This window comes from Macrobrachium nipponense, chromosome 16 (assembly GCF_015104395.2).
Source record: "Macrobrachium nipponense isolate FS-2020 chromosome 16, ASM1510439v2, whole genome shotgun sequence".
Lineage (NCBI taxonomy): Eukaryota > Metazoa > Arthropoda > Malacostraca > Decapoda > Palaemonidae > Macrobrachium > Macrobrachium nipponense.
This window is the reverse complement of record NC_087209.1, coordinates 51,250,589-51,271,195: the sequence shown is the minus strand read 5'-3', so window position 1 is coordinate 51,271,195 and position 20,607 is coordinate 51,250,589. Positions and strand designations below refer to the sequence as shown.

Below are 20,607 nucleotides of genomic sequence, written 5' to 3'. Positions count from 1 at the left end.
CAGGGATTAATCCTGAGAAGAAGGAAAAGAAGGAAAAAATAAAAATAAAAAAAATAAAAATTAGACTTTATTTAAGAAACCTGTCTTATTTAAAAAAAAAAAAATATGATGCTGTTAAAAGAAAAATCTTAGCCTTTAGCAAGAATACTTTTCATTTTTGAATTCCTTAGATAAATTGATCTTTGTTGGGTCCAATTTGGGCATTCAACAAGTAAATGATGCACTGTCATGGGTGTTTGACATCTATTACACTTTATTGGGTTAGCATGTGGTGTTAACATCAAGTAACCATGCGAGAATCTTGTGTCCTATACGGAGCCTTGTTAGGATTACCTCTTTTGATCTTTCTTTTTGTGAGGATGTCCTCCATGCATACATTTCAGTTTTTATATTTTTAAGTTTATTTGTGGTTGGCACTAAGGCCCATTCTCTTTTCCAATCTTGGTATATCAATGGACTGACGGATGTTATCCAATCTGACACTGAGGCATGTGTAATTGTTGGAGGGATAGTGCAGGCTAATTTGGCAGCAGAGTCTGCATTTTAATTTCCTTTTATTCCCACGTGTGCTTGAACCCAACATATTTCTATTGATAATCCTGATTGGAGGAGTTGATGACTTTTTATTTGCATTTCTTGTATTATATGGTTTACTGATTTATACTGTCTTATAGCATCTATACCACTACGTGAGTCACTGAAAATAATAGACACTCGTTTTTGCCTCAGATATCATTTCAAGAGCCATTTGTATGGCCGTGACTTTGGCAGTAAATATTGATAATATTAAAGGTAGCCTAGGCTTCTCTTGATTAACATATTTTTCGAATATGCAGATGCTCCTATTCCAACATTATATACCATGAATTTGTCTCCTTTTCTTCTAATGTGCTCTAAAGCATGTTGGCGGTACCTACATTTCTGTATTTGTCATTTGCTTTTTAAGCAGGTAAGACAGGGAGGTACATATCTTTATTCGTTTTAACATCCATGGTGGTGACAATTCTATTGGTGAGTGAAAAATTGGATTTATGTTATGTAAGTTCATTAGGCATTTAGGTCTTTTTGCGAAAGAGCTAGTACTATTAACTTCTGTTACTGGATTATAATTTTGAAAGCAGTCAGCTGCAGGAGATGATCCTGCCTGCAGTGAAAGACCTCTTCGTATTGCTATCAAAGGATGGTGATGTTTCAAGGGCAACACACCGGCGTCTACCAGAAGCGAGCTTGTTGGGGACGATCGGAATGCTCCTGTGCACAATCGCACGCCTTCATGGTGCACTGCATCGAGAGATTTTAATGTAGATTCTGAGGCGGATGAATATATTGAACAGCAGTAATCTATTATGGATAAGACTGTTGCCTTATATATCATTAATAAAATGTCTCGCTTTGCTCCTCGATTAGTGTGTGATAACTTTTTCAATATGGCAAGGGCTTTGATGCCCTTGGCTTTAATGTTTTGATGTGCTCTTTCCGATTTAAATGTTGATCATATATCAATCCTAGATATTTGATTTTTGTACAAAATTGTATTTCAGTGCTATAAATGTAAAGTTTGATTGTTTGGTTCTTCAGCCATCTTTTGTCTTTGTAGATGATTCCTTTTGTTTTATCAGTTGAAAATTTAAATCCAACCGAATTTGAAATGTTAGTATTGAGAACTCTCTGAGCATGTCTCAAATTGCTACTCGTATAGTAAATAACAAAATCATCAACATATAAACTGTTTTTTACACCACTTGGTAAATTTATAGTAATGTCATTAATTGCTAAAGCAGTAAATGTACATCTCAAGACACTACCTTGAGGGATGCCTTCTTCCATTTTATAGGCTACTAAGAATTTTCTACTCTTACTTGAAAAGTTCCGTTTGTTAAAAAGTTCTTAATAAATATTGGTAAGTGACCTCTTAGTCCCTTGGAGTGGAGTTTTTGCATGATGTTATGGTTCCATGTTGTATCGTATGCTTTTTCTATATCACAAAATAGAGCTACTGTTAATTTTTTTGTTTTGTTCAATGCCTTTTTTTATATGATCTTCCAAATGTGTTAAGGGATCTAGGCAACATCTGCCAGCTATTGAACCTGATTGTGTTGGTGTTAAAATGGATTCTTTGGTTATTACATACGATAATCGTGCATTAACCATTTTTTTATAAGATTTTGCATAGGCAGCTTGTTAGGTTTATTTATTGGAATTATTATGGCATGTTTCCATTTATCAGGAAAGACACTACTAAAAAAAATTAATAAATATGATTTAGCTATAAATGCTAATTTTTCTATCATTTCAAATGATACTTTATCATATCCTGGTGCGGAGGGATGACATGAGTTGATGGCATTATCTAGTTCATCCATGTTGAAAATATAATTATATTCCAGGTCTTCAAGTTTCAAAATCGAGTATTATATTTTCTTTTTGTTTTCTGACATTTCGAAAATGTATATCTACGCTAGAGTAAGCACTGATGTTTTCAAAATGCTTTCCAATTATATTTGATATTTCATAATTATCATGGTATATTCTTCCATTTAAATGTATTGCACTTCTTGGAGGTTTTATGCTTTCCATTGGTTTTCCTTATCTTTTGCCAGATATCCCTTGTGGATGTGTTTGAAGTTATGTTTGAGACATATTCTTTCCAAGATGTGATTTTTTCAGCTATTACTGTTTTTTCTAAATTTGGCTGTATATTTGTTATGTAGTGGTTTAATGTGGTTAATTGTTATGTTTGTTATAACTATTTTGTTCAATATGTTTATATTATAGGGCATTTTGCTGAGTGATTTAAGGCGAGTTTTGAGTCTGTTAAGATTGCAACCCAATATATGTTTTTATTTTACTTGAAGTTGTTAAGGTGGGATTCCACCATGGGACAGGGGATTATGTGGAATGTGATTTAGTTTTTGGAATGCTTTTATCTGCAGCATTTATTATAAAGTTTGAGAAAGATTAACATGTATTGTGATCTCCGTTATGTGGGAATGGTGGTATGTTTCAAGTGTATATCTTAAAGGCACTAGCAACAGTCTACACTATTAAATAGTCGGGTTGATAACCTTAGCTCTTGCCGGTTGGAGACAGATGCAAAACGCTGGATTCCTCGAAGATGCTGACATGAAAAAACAAACAGGAAAGCTTACCGGGGGTCAGTGACGCACTTCGAAGATCACGAGTTTCATGTATGTAGCGTGCATGCCTCTTGTGTGCCAATCGGTGAGTGTGTGTGTTTGTAATGAACAGAAAATGACATAGTGGTAAAGTTGCAATGGGGGACTCACTGATTTTGATTGATAGTGTGTGGAACACGCCACAGAAGAGGTGCTAGAAGAGATGTTGCAGATCCGTCGGACAAGGTACGGTAAAAGTGATCTTTTAAAAAGTTAATGTTTGAAGTGACAATTACTTGAATTCTAGAGAAACGGAAGTGAGGTGCTGCGACACACATTCTTTATTGACGAACTTTAATGTTTTATTTCAGATGGATTCGAAGTCACCTGTGGGTTTTTCTCTAGACTAATTTTGAATATTAATAAACTAAGAATGTTTGGACACTTAGGGGAAAAGGGGGTACTTACTTAAATATGATTTTGAGAGAAATATGATAGTTTAACTTTCCTTTTTGAGTCAGGTTTAATTAATTTTATTCCATTTTCATGTTAGCTAATTTTGGGAAATAGAAAGTATATTTTTGTAACCACGAGAGTTTATATTAGCCCAGTTTGAAACCGATTTTCAGCCAACTCCAGATGGCATTCAACAGAATAAAGCTTTGTAGGCTGCGTTTCCAGAGAGATGCTTTGTTTTCATTTGTTTAAACGAGTGTCACTTGGCCTCGTTAGAGATTTTTCCCTGCTAGATATAGGAAATATTTATTCAAATTAGCTTTTGGGATATCATATCTTGTAGGTGACAATAATTTTGATATTACTTGAGTAGTTCTGAATGATTGGGAAATGGTCACTTGTGTATGAATTTCTCGGCTACATAATTTCAACATGATGAAATGTCAATTGAGGAAAAGGTTAGGTTTGTATTTGAAAAATATGTTGGAACTTCCCTTTCATTGAGACAACACAGGTTGTGTTTCATTATAGTTTTTTCTATGTTGGTTCCGGATATGTCAGTGGGGGTTATTAGTATCTCATAATGGATTATGTGCATTAAAATCTCCTACTATAAGTAGGGGTTCGTGTATACTTTTGCTAATAAGTTCAGAAAAATCACTAAAATTTGCATTGAAATTTGGTTGGTTATATAAATTACAAATAGTGATTATACTTTTGTCAAGCATATACAGTTTAATAGCTGTTATTTGATATGGCATAGATGGTATGTTGAAAGGTTCATATGTTATGCTATTATGAACGTATATAACTGTGCCTAATTTTCCACAGTTAGTTAGTGAATAACAGGCAATTTTAAAGTGTTGGATATTTATAGGGTTACTTCCTATATGTTGTAGACATATGCACATTGGGTTGTGGTCTCTTATGATTCTTTGTAATTCACCCAGACGTAGTCGGGTTAAGCGGCCATTTATATCCCATTGAATAATTTTATATTCCATTATTGGGAGGAATTGGTGTTACATTCTGTAAATTGATTACCTTTTTTACTTTGCCTCATAGTTTATATGCATTTGAATTTATTTGTGGTTTTTCAATCGTTATATTTGTATGTTGGTTATTAGATTCAGCAGTTGTTTGTTTTTCATAATTGAATATTAATAAGTGTATTCTTTACTTTATAATTTCCTTTTTGTATTTAAAGGATTCAGAACATAATTTGTTCTCATGTTGGTGTGTTAAAGGGCATTTCCTTAATTAAATTATGTTCCTACGAAGCACTCATTACACCCACAAGACGAAGCATGTTTGGTGATGTTAATTATTGGTTCAGAAGTATTTGATCTAGTTTTGGAAAAGAACTGTCTGTTTGAGGGGTTATTTGTTTTGTTGTTGTTAATGGAATATTTGGGTCTTGTGGATGGTTGGGGGACGATAGTTATATTTTGGTTTGGTTTAATGGTATGATTTTCATTCGTATTATTTGATGGTAATTGTAAATGAATGATTAATTGTTTCTTTACTGTCCAGATGTTGGCGGTTTGAATGAGATTTAGGGTAATTGTGTATTTTCACTTGTGATGAGGTTAGTATATCTTTTTTAAAATCTTCTCCTGTAGTTGGAGTTTCTTAGGTGGGGTTCATTCCAGTATTCTTTTCTTTTTGTCAGTTCGATTATTATTATCATTTAACTCCTCTTCCATTGGAAGTTCTTTCCATGGATAACTGAATCATCCATGTTAGTGGTGGTAATGGTTGGTATAATATCACTTTTATTTTGGGTTTCAGTATTATTGGTAAGAAATTTAGTTTCTATGTTTATATTATCTTGTTTGTTATTTTGCTGCTTGATGTCTTGATTTTTAGTTACATTTGAAAAGGTGGGGGTTTTGGATGGATTATTAACTCCTCTTACTTTTAGCTCGAGTCTGGCTTCCATGACAGACATTCCTGTCCTATTTATTAACAACTGAAGTTCTGTGTTGTATTAGTAAAATGAGCATTCTTTAGATTTCGCGCGATGGGCTAGTCAACAATTAATGCATTTTGGGTGATTACCGTTCCAATTAGTGGTATGGTTATCCAATGCACAGACTGCCCATATCGACTTATTACAGCATTTTTAGTATGTGTCCATACCTTAAGCACTGTGTACATTGTAGTGGTTTTGGAAAGAAAGGACGAACTTCTCTATTTTGTCCAAGATTTTTATTTTAAATGGTAGGTCTTGGCCTGTAAATTTTGTTTTGTTAATGTTGACATTTTTATTCTCGTCTTTCCTACTTGAAATCGAGTATATTTCTAGATCGTGAATATTGTTGTACTACCTCAATTTTAAGGAGTCTAGCAGTAGTTGTTTTGCAGGAAGCTCCTACTCGCTATTGGGTAGGATGACTGTACCCTGTACATAATTCAATGTTTCATGGCTTGTAATTGTTACTTTCATATTATTTATTTCAGTTATAGTACTTAAGAAGGCAGTGGATTGTTTTTTTATTGGTTGCTTGGATAAGCCATTCATTGTCTTTGATGTGTCTACATTCCATGTCCTGTGTTGGATATATGTTAAGGAATTTGTTTTCTAGTATCGCTGCTGAGATTTTGTTGTCAGCTTTGAGGACTAGAAATCTTGACCAGTTATCTGGTCCAAAGAGGTCAACAAAATGTACCAATGTGGAATCAAGTCGGTAATTTTTGTTTCTTTTTGTTCCTTGTTTTATGTATGTTGCTTGTCTATTATGATTTTCATATTTTTCTGTATTGTTAGGAGGATTATTTGTCTCCAATTCAGAATTATTGTTCATCATATATGGTTCCATTGTTACGATATTGGAGTTTACCAATTTATTTTTGTTAGTTTCTTTTTTTATTTATGCACCCTAATTGATTTTCTGGCTCTGCTACTTCACTTGGAACAGGGTATTCCTTTGCATCATTTATAGTACTTTCCCTAATTGAGGCAGTACCAAGGAAATTCGGAAGTGACGTGCCAATAGCCATCAACTGTGTCGGAGTTTTTACATCATGGGGGCCAGGGGTACTCAAATCATTTAGTTCAGTATTCATTAATTTGAGACGAGATAAAAAAAAATTCTTGAAAAGATATCAATGGCCCTTCGCGAAGTTGAATCTTCTACCAATGGCACAAGTGAGAAAGGACTCCCAAATGTCAGCATCCCTACCCACCCAAAAAGGGAATGGCATAACATGATTGGTATGGCCCAAGTGTAAGCAGAACCCGCTTGCTAGTACAAGAGTATTACGATAATACAATTATCCCCATCCTAATCACATTATGGGCAAACTGGATAGAATGCCGAGAGTTCTATTCCTAGAACCAGGGCCCCCTTGGAATCCGTGGTCCAACTCGACAGAATAGTTCCGCCTGAAAAACAGGTCCAAACATTGTTGGGTAGATGATGGATCTACCACAGTTCTCATTATTTAGCTTTGGATTTAACTCCACGTTAAGCCATGATATATTTTCTCATTTACTTGCTTTAGAAAATTTTGGCAAAAATGGAAAAGGCCACAGAAGCTAACTCGAAAATACATAATGTTAAATGGGACTCTTGGGTTCGAACCTAGGAAGAAATTCCTGAGGTTTGAGACCTCCCTCAACACGTCAAGGTGGTCCCAAAATGAGGGAGTAACCCCCTGATGATGTAAATACCTATCACTAGTAAATTCTGGGAAATTCTTAAGGACATGGTCATGAATATTACAAAAAACCTAAAAGAAAACACTGAGTAAGGACCTGTAACCTTGTGAAAGGCCTAAAAGATCTCCATTGTACTCGGCCAAATTAAACTGAGAACTATCCGAGGAACCCTCAAAAGGCAAAGATTTCAAGAAGTACCTCCAAAAGGGAAGGGAACCTTTGAAAAAGAGGGGGCATCTAAAGTACTTCCTGCCGAAGGGACCAAATCCAAAGTCCCTGACGAAGGAAGGGTAGATTTAACTTTTGTCACACAATTGGCCGGAAACAAAAAATCTGCTGGATCCAATGGGGATCCTAACTTACCAGGACTACACACTGGATCTGATGATAACTGCCCTTGAAACTGTACCTTCTCTACCTGATCCCTTACATCCCTAACTGTCTGTGTCATCCCTATTTCTGCCTCAACACTATGACTTACATTCTTAGGGGAATAGGGGGAATTCTGCTGCAGACACTACCTGCTCCATGATGGGAGGCCAGTAAGTCCTACCCTTTTGGTTTTTGGGTCTCCATGACCCCCGGCACCTATCAGGGCTGGTTCTGGAACAGGCAGAGGAGCTGAATAGAATGATTAGTACTCTGTTCCCTATTACTATCCTGCTTATCATCATGTAACTCAAGACACCAAGCTAGTAAACAAATTAAACATACTCAATGTCAGCCTATCCTCTAGTTTCTTAAAAAGAATAGACTAAATCACTGGGTTCTTCCTTTTTAGGCTTAACCCCAAACTCTAACCTACACTTACTCTTTGCTACAAGTGCCTTCCTATGCTTGACATATGCTTGCATTGGTCCATAGACCAATCCTTGCACTCATCACACCTACAGCCTAAATTACATTGAATTTTTCTACAAGAGATGCATAACGAATGTCTATCGTATTTGAGTGTACTCATCCTCCTTTTGCATGCGACACAAGAATGATGGGTTGCTGCATCTTTGCTGCTTGAATGGTCTGGAGGAGTCTTGGCCAGGGGAAGATCCTTCGAAGCCGAGTCCGTTTTACGATCCAAGTCCATAATCCTTCAATGGTAATCCAATTCAAAAATCCAAAACAAGCAAAAGGCGTCAACAAAAATCTATCTCAAAAATGCTGTGGAGGGGTTGGGCTGAGACCAAAAAAAAAGTTTGCATGCTGTAAGAAACGTCTCATCAGACGCGTGAACAGAAAGCGATTGCCGTATTTAGTCTCTGTTGGCCGGAACCGTGGACAGGGGACTCGGTAAACAGTGTTTACCTGTAGCATTGGTAATGCTGGCAGTTCAAAATTTTACCTAAGTGTGGGTAATTTTGTGGGGTGTTCTTCAGGCTGGTCAGGTGACCAGGGCTAATTCAGGTGTTCAGGTGGTGTATTGCAATACAGTACTTTGTAGAGCTATGCACCATTGCTTACAATTGATTTTATTCCTTTTCTCCATCACTTTTTAATGCAATCATCTTTCATTTATTTTCCCAAACCTATCTTTCATATGTTCCTACAGCATATTTTTATATACTGTGCTGTATATAGATATTCTGATTTTAGGCATCTTTGGAAGATCCCTAGAAAACAAAAGTTCCTGATTCTGTTCAATATCAATGGTTGCCAGTGTTGAATTATACAAGCTACAAAAAGGATACCAATTATTAGACTGAACTTACATCTTCATACACTGCAATAGCCAAGGCAGCAGTTATTAGTAACATTGTACAGTAGTGGGTACCACCTAGTGGAGGCTCCCGACCCTGGGACTTGAAAGACGGGAGACATCTTTTTCTATTGAAGACACATTTGGCTTACATTGTACTGACTTGTGTTGGTATGTATGGCAAATGAAGAGGGTTATATAACTTGCAGACAATCAAAACATATAATAACATTCTTACATCAACTGATGATGTGGAATGTAAAAAAATAAATAAATAAACAACAGGAGATCTCCTCTATAGGTGAAAACTATTACAGTTACTTCCATTATCACATACTGAGAAATGGCAATAAGAAAGAACAAAAGTTACTTTCAAAACATAACACAGGTGGAACAATGGCCACATACAAGGACAAAGTTGGTCACAAAAACATTACAAAAAGAGTAATGGCCACAAGAAAGGAAAAAAGTTGCTTCCAAACTAAGAAACTGTCTATACCTATTTGTGGACGTCACTAAACTAAACATTTAACTCGTATCAATCCAGTACTTCAAATGTTTTATGACTAAAATGAAGACAACAAAATAAATATACTTTACTTCTGAAAATAAATTAAATAAAATAAATTGATGTAGGTGATTATTTCAGACGAATAACCAAACTCACCAAGGCCATACAAAAAGAGGTAAATTAACAAAAAGGATGAATAATTTCCTTTCAAGTTTTAATGCACCATTATAACCATATCACACTATTTAGGATATAATATAAATGTTCATAATATGATTCTCTTCACATACAATGTAAAAACATGAGGCTAAATTGTGATAAGTCCAATGTCAGACAAAAAATGTAAACACAGTGAAAATTTCATCAGCCGATATTGTCCATCATCTTCACTCCTATCAAACAAAGCATAGCTCACATTTACAATTCATTCTAAACAATGCATAGCACACATTTACAATTCATTCTAAACAAATGCATAGCTCACATTTACAATTAATTCTATAACATATATTTATTTTCAATCTAGAATATTCTTTATATATTAATATACATATGTCCAAAATTTTTTACAATGTACACAAGTGTTACACACTTATTGTATAATTTGAACATCAAGCATATATAAAAAAACACAATATACAATAAATAAGTTACATTACTACTTACAACCTTTTGACAAAATGCATCTCCAATAAACTATTTATGTACAAGAAAAAAGAATGCATGTGCGCATATGGCAGAAGGAGTGTTACTGAGTAAAAACACTTTATGATCAATATGAAATATCCCTGAGTGTTCAGTAACTATATTTCTTACCTGTGTAAGAAAATGCATACATAACTGAACAAAAGGATAAATGATCAACAAATTTCCTAACATGAGAACTTTTCAAAATATTCATGGATTTTAACCCATGACAATTCACGGAACACAATTTGAAAGTGCAGGTGTCCATATCATAAGCTATTAAGCCAGTCAATTCCTAAATAAGTAAAGGGGAGGTAAGAGCTTTACACAAGATTTTCATAATAGTCTCATAAACCAATGTGTACTGGGATGACTTAAAAAACAGAGGTTTAACAGTGGTATAATTAAAATAATCATAACAGAGAAAGATGGGCTAGCTTATTTAACCTCACAATGCGCTAATTGAAAAATGGATCCTTTCAAGAAGCTGTCAAATTAGTAAATAAATTTCAAATGGTCTCAAATAATGAATTTTCATAATTGTGGGTTACTATGAATATCTTCATCACCACTCACAAGTATTTTAAATAACCTAATGAGTCTCATTTCTAAACTCAAAGGGCTTGCCTGAAGAAAATAAGAAAAAGCAAACATACTAAATAGGAAAGCAGACAACCATATTGCAGTAGAAGGGCAAGGTAGGACTGTGAAGCAGGTATTCATGGGACTGTAAGTTAAGAAACAACATCCTTGCTCAAGTGGAAAGGCATTACTAGATTAATGATGAATAAAAATACAGTATCTCATTTTTGAGAGGAAATACTTTGATGCTGCAAAAAGACCTGTACTTTCCTATGAAGAAAAAAAAATTAAACTTTCAAAAGGTTACACCATAAAAGGCCATGATTTGCTGCTAAGAATGATAGGAGGTCTCTATTATTAATGATAAATGGGTGGAGACATCGTATCCAGCAGCTGAACAACAGTTGTGATAGCTTTGACTCATGTTGAGAAGGGAAGATCATCTAGTAACTGCAGAAATACCTTGACGAAAGCTCAGGAAACACAGAAATGGGCCTAGATAAAGAACTAAACCACATGCAAATTCAGGCAGAGTACACAAGGCAAAAGAGAGTGGGGGAAATCATTGCATACCTAATGCCAAAAATGAAATTGACACAAATTTTAATTCCAACAATGAAAGCTAGAACATTCCGTTATAACAGCTGTGTAGCTGAGAACCTGCAGTTTAACAAATAACTGTATATATGTATACTATAAGTTAAATTAGGTATCATGTTAAATTCAATTAACCCTTTAACGCCGATTGGACGTATTAAACATCGACGATAAGTGTCTGTCGGGTGTCTAACTAACCGACGTATGGTACGTCGACGAAAAAGTTTTTTTTTTTTAATTTGCGGAAAAATAGTTATAGGCCTACTAGGCAAAAACTTTTGAATCACTCGCCTTGGGGGATGCTGGTAGCTCAGAGATCAAGGCGTTGTTTTGTTTACAATCATTACCCCGCCGCGCAAGTGCGAATTTCTTTCTTTTCACACTACAAAAGCATCTGCGACACATCTCAAATTATTTCGTCACTTTGACATAATTTTTGCACCATTTTATATTAGCCATTACATGGAGTATTATATATGAAAATGTGCACAATTTCATGTAGAATACAACAATAAAACAACCCATGGTTGTAGCTTTTATCAGTTTTGAAATATTTTCATATAAATAACGATGTGCCAAAATTTCAACCTTCGGTCAACTTTGACTCTACCAAAATGGTCGAAAAATGCAATTGTAAGCTAAAACTATTACATTCTAGTAATATTCAACCATTTACCTTCATTTTGCAACAAACTGGAAGTCTCTAGCACAATATTTCAATTTATGGTGAATTTATGAACAAACTTTTTCCTTATGTACGTGCGGTAACTCTTCCGAAAAAATCCTAAATTTTTTTGACCGATTGTCGTAATGTTTGCACCATTTTAAATTAGCCATTACATAAAGTTTTATATATGGAAATGTACGCAATTTCATGTAGAATACAACAACAAACAACCCATGGCTGTAGCTTTTATCTCGGTCAACTTTAACTCGACCAAACTCTTCGGTCAACTTTAACTCGACCGAAATGGTCGAAAACTGCAATTGTAAGCTACAACACAACACTTACAGTCTAGTAATATTCAATCAATTACCTTCATTTTACAACAAACGGGAAGTCTCTAGCACAAAATTTTGATTTATGGTGAATTTTTGAAAACAGCTTTTTTTTACGTCTTTTACGTCCGCGCGTTACGAATTCATGCATCATTTTCTGTGTTGCTTTGATCATTTTACAATGTGTTATATACCAAAATGATTGCAATTTAGTGTACAATACAACGAAAAAAATTAACTCGTTTGCTTTAACCGTTTTGCTCACAGCGCGATTTGTATACAATTATATATGACAATTTTTTTGCACTGTCATATATTCCAATATTTATATATAATAATGATATTTTTTTCATTTCTGATGGTTGCATACTAAACTTCAGGCAATGAAAAAAAAAGGAGCCAAAAATGAACTCTTAATCTTGAAAACTAAGCGTGCTGTGATTTAAAAAAAAAAAAATTCCGCTTCGGCGCTCACTCCCGAACCCTGCCGGCATACGGGAGACAATTTTTAAAATACTGCTTCGGCGTTTAAGGGTTAACCATTTGGCAACATCTTACCTTTATTTTGTCTATTTAATTCCCTTATTTTAAATTTTTCGAGACATCACAGCCCTAGTTATTTCATATTCTTAAGTTTACTTATATTTTGAATACTTTTTACTCTCTTTTGACCTGTTATGTAAGATGTAAGCAGTATACTGTACCAATGAAAGCATCCCCTCATAACTATTTATTACTTTTCACAAGTAGTTTAATTAATTAATTGGACTTTCATTTGGCTGGAACATGGATTTGTCTTTAAACTACATGAGGAAAATGAAGCACGGCTCAGTCAAAGTTGGAAATGTTTGAAGCAAAATGATTAAATTTAAGGAGACAGGAATCATTGTAGCTGGAGACCAAAACATAGCTGCAGAGTCCTAAAGTTACTCCTCTGAGTGTGTCATTTATGCTACACTTGGCTAAATCTCTTATGGAAAAGGCTCACGCAATATATAAGAATATGACTACACGGTAAGATAAATCCCTCAATGACTACACAGTAAGATAATCCACCCATCCCATGTGAAGGTTAATTTTCTGACAAATGAGCTTGACAAACATATTACAGAAATGAAGACTGCAGCCTGGCTTACTACAATTTCTTTTTTGATTTTGTCCTTGACTACTACCAGCACAGCCCATTAGGTTTCATTACAGCAATGATATTTACATATAAACCAATCAGTTGTCTATTAATAAAATATGCACTAAAATGAATTACTCTCCAAAAACTCAAAATTTTTGTTTTGTAAGTCATGCCTAGTCAGGAGGTTCCTAGTTAAGTGATGAAGAAGAGTAACGGCACAGTACACTATTCATCTTAATTTTGTAAATAGGTTAAGGGCAAAAAGGAGGAGTCTAACTTCAATACCATAAACAACTATAAGTGCTTATCAATTTTGTTCACCTACAGTTATATGTAGTTTATAAAAATAGAATTTTTTCTTGGTAGTATATGTTTCTTTGCAAATCTATTAATAATAAATAGCCTAATGTCACGCAAACACTTCTCCAGTTACAATACTCAAAAGGTCTTGAAATACAAAAGACCTAATTGTTCATAGCCAGACCCTTCTCCAGTTACCCAGGTGGCATTCTCATTCTTCCACGCTAAAGGAAAATAATTTTTATTAATTGCAGTGTTATCCATTTCATATGTTAACTAAGACAAGATATGTAAATTGATGTTTTTATGTTAAGTATGTGTCACTAATGTAATTACACCACAACCCATTTTCAAAGAGACCCTTAAAAGTTACCCATAGTTTAGCCATCCAAAATGTTTACTTCAGTGTGAGTAGCCGATAGTGTTAAACTCGCGCGCAAACCACAGCAGAAGTTTTTAATCCTTTTTACCAGTAGGACCTGGATGGATCCGCCTATCATATAGTACAATTTTTAAAGACTGATGTAACAGCAATGATCGTGGTGTAACTTTATACTCGGAAAGTGTGCTGCAGTGCTATCTGTTTCGAATAGGTTCCAAAAAACTCAATACCAACTTGGCATGAGTCTCAATCAAGAATCAAAACATAACCTCCTAGTGCATGTTTACCTTGCAGGTGATTGCTTAACTAAATTAGGCATACATTTAAATACCTGATACTTTGCATCTCTAATTGTCGTAAATCTTCCGGACCACAAGCAATTAACAAGAGCTTCTGTTTAACTATATTATAATTAATGTTTACCTGAAGGAAATTTCATGATGTATGTTTGTATATTGATGATATACTGATTAATTATGTTTTGTGTGTTTCCTGTATGTCTAAATCATTTTAGTTCATGGCGACCATGACAGGAGCGTTTAGTAACTAGGAGGCTCTCAAAATTTGGTTCCGCTTGTTTAGCAGTAGCTCACTCCCTCTGTTTGTTTGTATTTGCGGTCACTGATAATTCATATTTTTTCGTCAAGTTATTTGTTATTTGTATCATAATGTTCAATTTACATCAGCTCATTACATAAAGAAAGGTTCTTTGTAAGAAGATAACAGATGCTTTTAATAAATCTGGTTCCTATGCAGCTTTCACTGCATCTCAAAATAGTATCTGAAAAGGGTCTACCTGAAAGTGGGTCACTGGTTATCACTGGTTAAGTCCTTGGTAAATTCCAGCCCTTACTGAAATTATTCTTTATGCACGGCTTTGCTAGTCTTGAAATTAACTAGAATCATCGGAATTTATGTCTTATGTCTTAGCAACTAGTGCTCTACTGATTGTGTTAGCTATTCTTATATTTCCTTTGGAAGTGCTACGTTTAGGTAACATGTGCAATGGTGAGAGATCAGCTATTAAAATTAAAGGAGGGTAATGATATTTGGGCTTTAACGTGTCTAGTTTAGTGTTTTAATAAGTATTGATAGGCAATTTTGAAGACATGCTTTTCATGTTTAAATGATTACCTAACATAACTTCAGGTGATTAATGAACTAAACTGGGCATTTGTTTGAATACTCGCTACTTCGCATCTCTAGTTGTCGTATACCTCCAGAACCACAAGCATTTAACAAGAGCCTTCGATAATGTTTACTAAGAGCGCTTATTTAAATAATGCTTACTTGAAAAAAATTTGGTGTATGTTTGTATACTGTTAATATATGGATTGATTATGTTTTGTACCTTTCCTTACTGACTTTAGTGCACTATGATTGTTTTTAGTATGTCTAGGTAATTTTAGATCATCCATGAAGGAGAGTGAGGGGAGAATGGCACAAAAACTTTACAATTTTACAAGCATCACTTGTTTATATGAATTCATTAAGTGCATGTATAACAATTTGGGGGGGGTCACGACAAGGATAATGTGTTCCAACAGTAGAAGTCAATCCATTATCTGTAAGGTTTGGGAGATGAAGCACAGTCTGGGTATGTACAGCAAGCTCTTTTGTCTTTCAAGGTCTCTGAAGCTGCTGTGACTTCAAGCTCTCTGAAGCCGCTGTGACTGAAGAACTGTTTGGCCAGATTAAAACTACGTATTTATGATTTAACAGTTTTGTAGACAAAAACATCCTAATAAACATTCTTCGCTTCTAACCTCACTTTAATTCTAATATCACTGTGTATACTGAAAATTACTATATGAAACATTTTCATAATTTCCTAACACATTAAAGTGACTTTCCTTCATTACAAATTATGTGAACCACACTTTCTGAGCTAAAAATACTACACAATGACTATACCAATATGTTTAATCATTATTCTTTAATCAAGTCTCTGTTTTATATCAATAAAATAAAATCTGCACAGCTGAAAATTAAGCAGTCTCACAACAGAACGTAACTAATCCTAATGACAGAGCTGATGTTAAAACCAAGTTAGCACTGAAACTCTCCAGCTCAAAGGCAGTGGAAGCAAAGGCAAGTTCAGAAGAAGGCCACTACAACAGGTTGTCCTATTTAAAAATATTTCAATTATCAAAACTAACAATGTCAAGCTGCATCATAAAGAGAGACATCAGTATCATATCTCACTGAGAAAAAAATTACACTTCTGGATAAAATGTTATGGTTCCAAAGATAAATCTCTTTCTCTCAGACAATATGTTTAGCTCTTCAAACAAATCATGACACAATAAACAGAATACCATGCAAATGACATCGATCTAAATATGAAACAAAACTATCAACAGTACAATTCAAATCGATACAAAATTTTTTTTACATACAGCATTTGCATTGCCAATAACAATAGATTAAAATATTAGAAAAAAGAAAATCCTAATGAATAGTAATTCAGTACCCCTTATAATACAACCTGATTTAACTATCCATATATTCTCTCACGGCAGCAAGGAATTTCATTCGCACAGCTTGGAGGGGTCCATGTAGCTGTGATGGCAAATGGTGATTGAGGGAAGATATTGCCTTTTCCCAATTAGTAATCTGACCCCTCCACTCACCACGCCAGTCTATGGCCATGGCATCATCCCTTGCCCCTCCTACAACTGATCTTATCTCACGACACACCTCTTCCCAACCCCCGGGAACAACTTCACTGACAGACCAAGAAAGTTTATATGGCGTCTGCCATGGTTTTTCTTCTTCTGTCTCAGGCTCCCCATGGGGTGGTTTGTCTAATATAATGCACCTTATGTGGGATGCTTCATTCTGGTTGGTGGGACAAAATGGGCTCACTATTATACCTAAAAATGGAGCTTCTTGGCGGGCAAACCACTGCTGCATCTGGGACTGTGTGTCAATGTCCTGAATTGAAGGATTCGGTGGGAATGTTGGATGTGAATGATACCATCCAACAACTTGCACACCTCCTTCATGAATGGAAGTACATGCAGCACTCTGTGATATGGGACACATATCACACTCTACTCCAGAGCTGACTGCCCGAGTAGGTACTGCAACTGTTACATACAATATGTGAGCAGCTGGATCAAAATAACCACCCAGTAAGCCCATGACTTCCGCTAATGAAGTATGGGAATGCAAATCAAGGGTGATGAGTGCATGAGCATGCATGATGACAGAAAAGGGAGCAGGACTGTCAGGGTCATGCTCTAAACAACGCACCAACTTAAACTGCTCCAGTCTGCTGCCACCACGACCGCTTCCAATTCCAACCCGATTTCTGGGAGCTTCTGGAATGTGGCAAGCATCTATTACTGCTCCAGACTCATCATGGCTTATTGTAAGACCACCACCCTCACTCAAAGGATAATCCCATTTCTTTTTCTGCTTCTGACGAGTCATGTCAGACCGATCTACTTTCACAACAGGTTTGCAAGTCAATGATAGTTTCTCTTTGTGTTTAACACCCACAACCAATGGAGATGAATAATTACTTTCAGAACACCCAAAATTGATAGCACCTATCTTTTCAAGGTATTCATGAACTTTCCCAATGGAATTAACATCCCCACAATGTTTTAAACCAGCACGGACAGAGGTCTTTCTCATATATTTTGGTTTAGTCTGTTTCCAATAATTAAGAAGATAGTTTCGAATCCGTAAATACCTTTCAGGGGTCTTAACACCTCTACCGTCAAAATATTCATAATGAACTTTCTTCTCTTCTTCTGTAATAACCTGAGGGTCTAACTCAACTTCTTTCACTGGGATTGGGAAAGTAAATGTCTGGGGCTTTCTTGTGTCCTGTTTTGTTTCCTCTTCAAAAACACTGCTATTTACACAATCTTTGCTCTCTGAGATTTCATCATCAACACAATCATCTGTACCCTTACATGGTACTGACTCTAGGGGCACTTTGTCGACAATCATTAACTGTTCATCATCACTGACATCAATATCTACATCACTATCTTCTTCTTTCTCATCTTTAACAAGATGAACAACTTGGCCCTCTAAAACTGGTGCTGAAAACCCCTCAACCTCATAACTGGGTTTCTCTTTACGAGTAGGAAGTTTCTTTGGCTGACTAACACTTACTTGTGGAAAGTTTTTTGCACTTATGGTAATCTTCAGTTTCTTCTTTTTCTTGGGAGATTTTGAAGGCGATTTCAGCTTAAATGGCTGGGTACTAGAGGTATGAGTCTTCTTTTTCACCTTCTTCCTGTTCTCTTGTTTCTTACTACTTGACTTTTTGGTAGGTTTTGTTTCACTATTTGGAGTATTGGTAACCAACCCATTACTTGAAAGTACCCATTCCCATCCCTCACCAATAGGAGGCACATAAACATCTCCAGAGGAACTGAAGTCTCTAAAATACACATCATTGTTGTTTCCTTTCCTGTTGTCTGAGCTGGAGCTTCTTTCTCGTTTGGGAGAGTATGGGGTTGTCGTTACTGTTGTTGTTGCAGTTTCAATAAGGCCAAGGGGATCTTCCAAATCAGTTGTAATGCAAACAGTGTCACCTGGCATGATGACATATGTGTCATCCAATGTTTGGGGCTCCTGGATAATATTGGCTGTCTCTGCCCATTTCTTGTGAAAACTACGAACCTGACTTGGCGTTTTAGTTGCAATAAAATTGGAGATTCGACCCCAATTAGGGCCAAAAAGTTCCTGTAAAAATATGATGACTGAGCCTTACAAGAATTTGTAACCTTAATCTATTTTCAAAATTAATCATTACACACATGAAAATTTCTATTATATCTTGCATAAACAAAAAAAAAAATTAATCTAAAAATATATCAAATGAATAACAGCAAACTCACATATACATTTTCTAGAACAAGCAAACAAGTTCTTTACAATTACCGTTCTTTGGCAGCTTCCATGTGTCAAACCAAGTTCTAAATTTCAACCTGCAATGTTAGCAGTGTTTCATCATGTAAAGATACTTCATGGGTGGAGTCACCTCTCTCTCTTCTCCACTGTACTTCATATTTGACTTATTATGACAGAGCAACAGGTTTTCTTCAGTCAAAAAAATTATGACAGAAGATTAAAATTTATGAACTAAAGGCTGCCAAGCCAAGCACTGTGGCATGTACTGCCATTTAGTGAAGAGAGAGGAAGAAGAACTCAAAAGAAGTTTTTAATTTTGGAAAATTTTTGATGAATTCAAAGCACAACCTGGGAGGGTAGGAGTAAGGGAGGGCAAACATCCATCAAGCATCTACTGATCCAATTAAGAAATGAGCCATTCAAGACAGAAACAGCCATAGCCACCTTAAAAACAGCTACCCCAAATAGGGACTAAGCTGAATGTTCGTAAAAACAACTACGTATACAGTTGAACTAGATCACTAGGTTAAAATTCCAAGATCCCACTTCTTAAAAATAATTCAGACAAATTGAAACTAGAAATTTTCTTTACTGAATGATAATAATTATATTAAAAATATTGGGAAAAAGACCACCAAGTACCATCTCTAGAGTCATACAGCTCACCCAAACGATTTGTTCTTTAATGACAGAACATCTGAGCAAGACAAACTTAATACAGTACAGTATAGGAGGTTGGACAACTGGGTAGCAAGAGACCAAAGGAAATGGATGAAAACAAAAAGGGAAAAAGAACTGCAACTGGAGTTAAGGAGATACACAGGTCCCTCAGCTATAAGCCCTTTCCTATTAAGAAAACTGGTAAACTTTAGTAGGTCTATATGACACATTATAATTATGCTGGAACAACAAAACAAAGAGCTCAGTTTGTTTATGTTCATCAACAGAAATCCATGCTAAGGGACCAGAGTGTGGGCTCCGATTATATAATTAGTACTGAGTAAGTATAATTAAAACTTTATCATAAAAATGACGTTTTTAATTATACAACTTCCCCAGTAATTATATAGCCAATTCCCACATTGCGGGAAGGTGGGAAGCATGGATAGTTCTACCTCAGATTCATTAAAATACATACCCCGAGAATAGAAAAAGCTTTGCCAACAATACATAATTAAAATGTTTGTTGACTCCTCACCTGCTAAGAAAATTGTAGCAGGAAAATACTGCCTCTGGTTGCCACTCATCTTATCATGTAACGGCGTGGCGGTAAAGCCATGTAGTGCCTATCACATTATGGGACCTTTCTAGTGAAGGACAATTACAGTGGTTAACAAAGGATAAAAAATAATTGCCCCTGCCCAGGGCTCAGTACCAACACATCACCAGAAATGATTGTTACCTATACAGTGGACCCCCCGTATTCGCGTTCTCCACATTTGCGGACTCACACATTCGCAGATTTCTCTCGGGAATGTTTCCCTGCATTATTCACGGAAAATTTGCATATTTACGTTATTTTTCTATGAGAAATATCCACATACTATTCCGTTTTTTTTTTTACAATTTCATCATAAAATGTACTTTTTGTGATAAAACTATTAAAAAAACCG

General features: G+C 35.4%; 2 protein-coding genes across 12 annotated transcripts in view; one reads left to right on the top strand and one right to left on the bottom strand.

Moving 5' to 3' along the window:
* LOC135195686 (transmembrane protein 268-like) overlaps window positions 1–20,607 on the top strand; it is a 779,026-nt gene that overhangs the window by 616,358 nt on the left and 142,061 nt on the right. The gene's annotated exons all lie outside the window — the stretch shown is intronic.
* Window positions 9,638–20,601, bottom strand: LOC135195685 (histone H2A deubiquitinase MYSM1-like). The gene has a single exon (XM_064222075.1). It carries the CDS (start codon window positions 18,680–18,682, stop codon window positions 16,610–16,612), a length of 2,073 nt encoding a protein of 690 aa, XP_064078145.1. The 5' UTR covers window positions 18,683–20,601; the 3' UTR covers window positions 9,638–16,609.

Excerpts from the sequence above, each read along its gene's own strand:
- LOC135195685 (XM_064222075.1), bottom strand. The coding sequence starts at position 18,682 with ATGCCAGGTGACACTGTTTGCATTACAACTGATTTGGAAGATCCCCTT.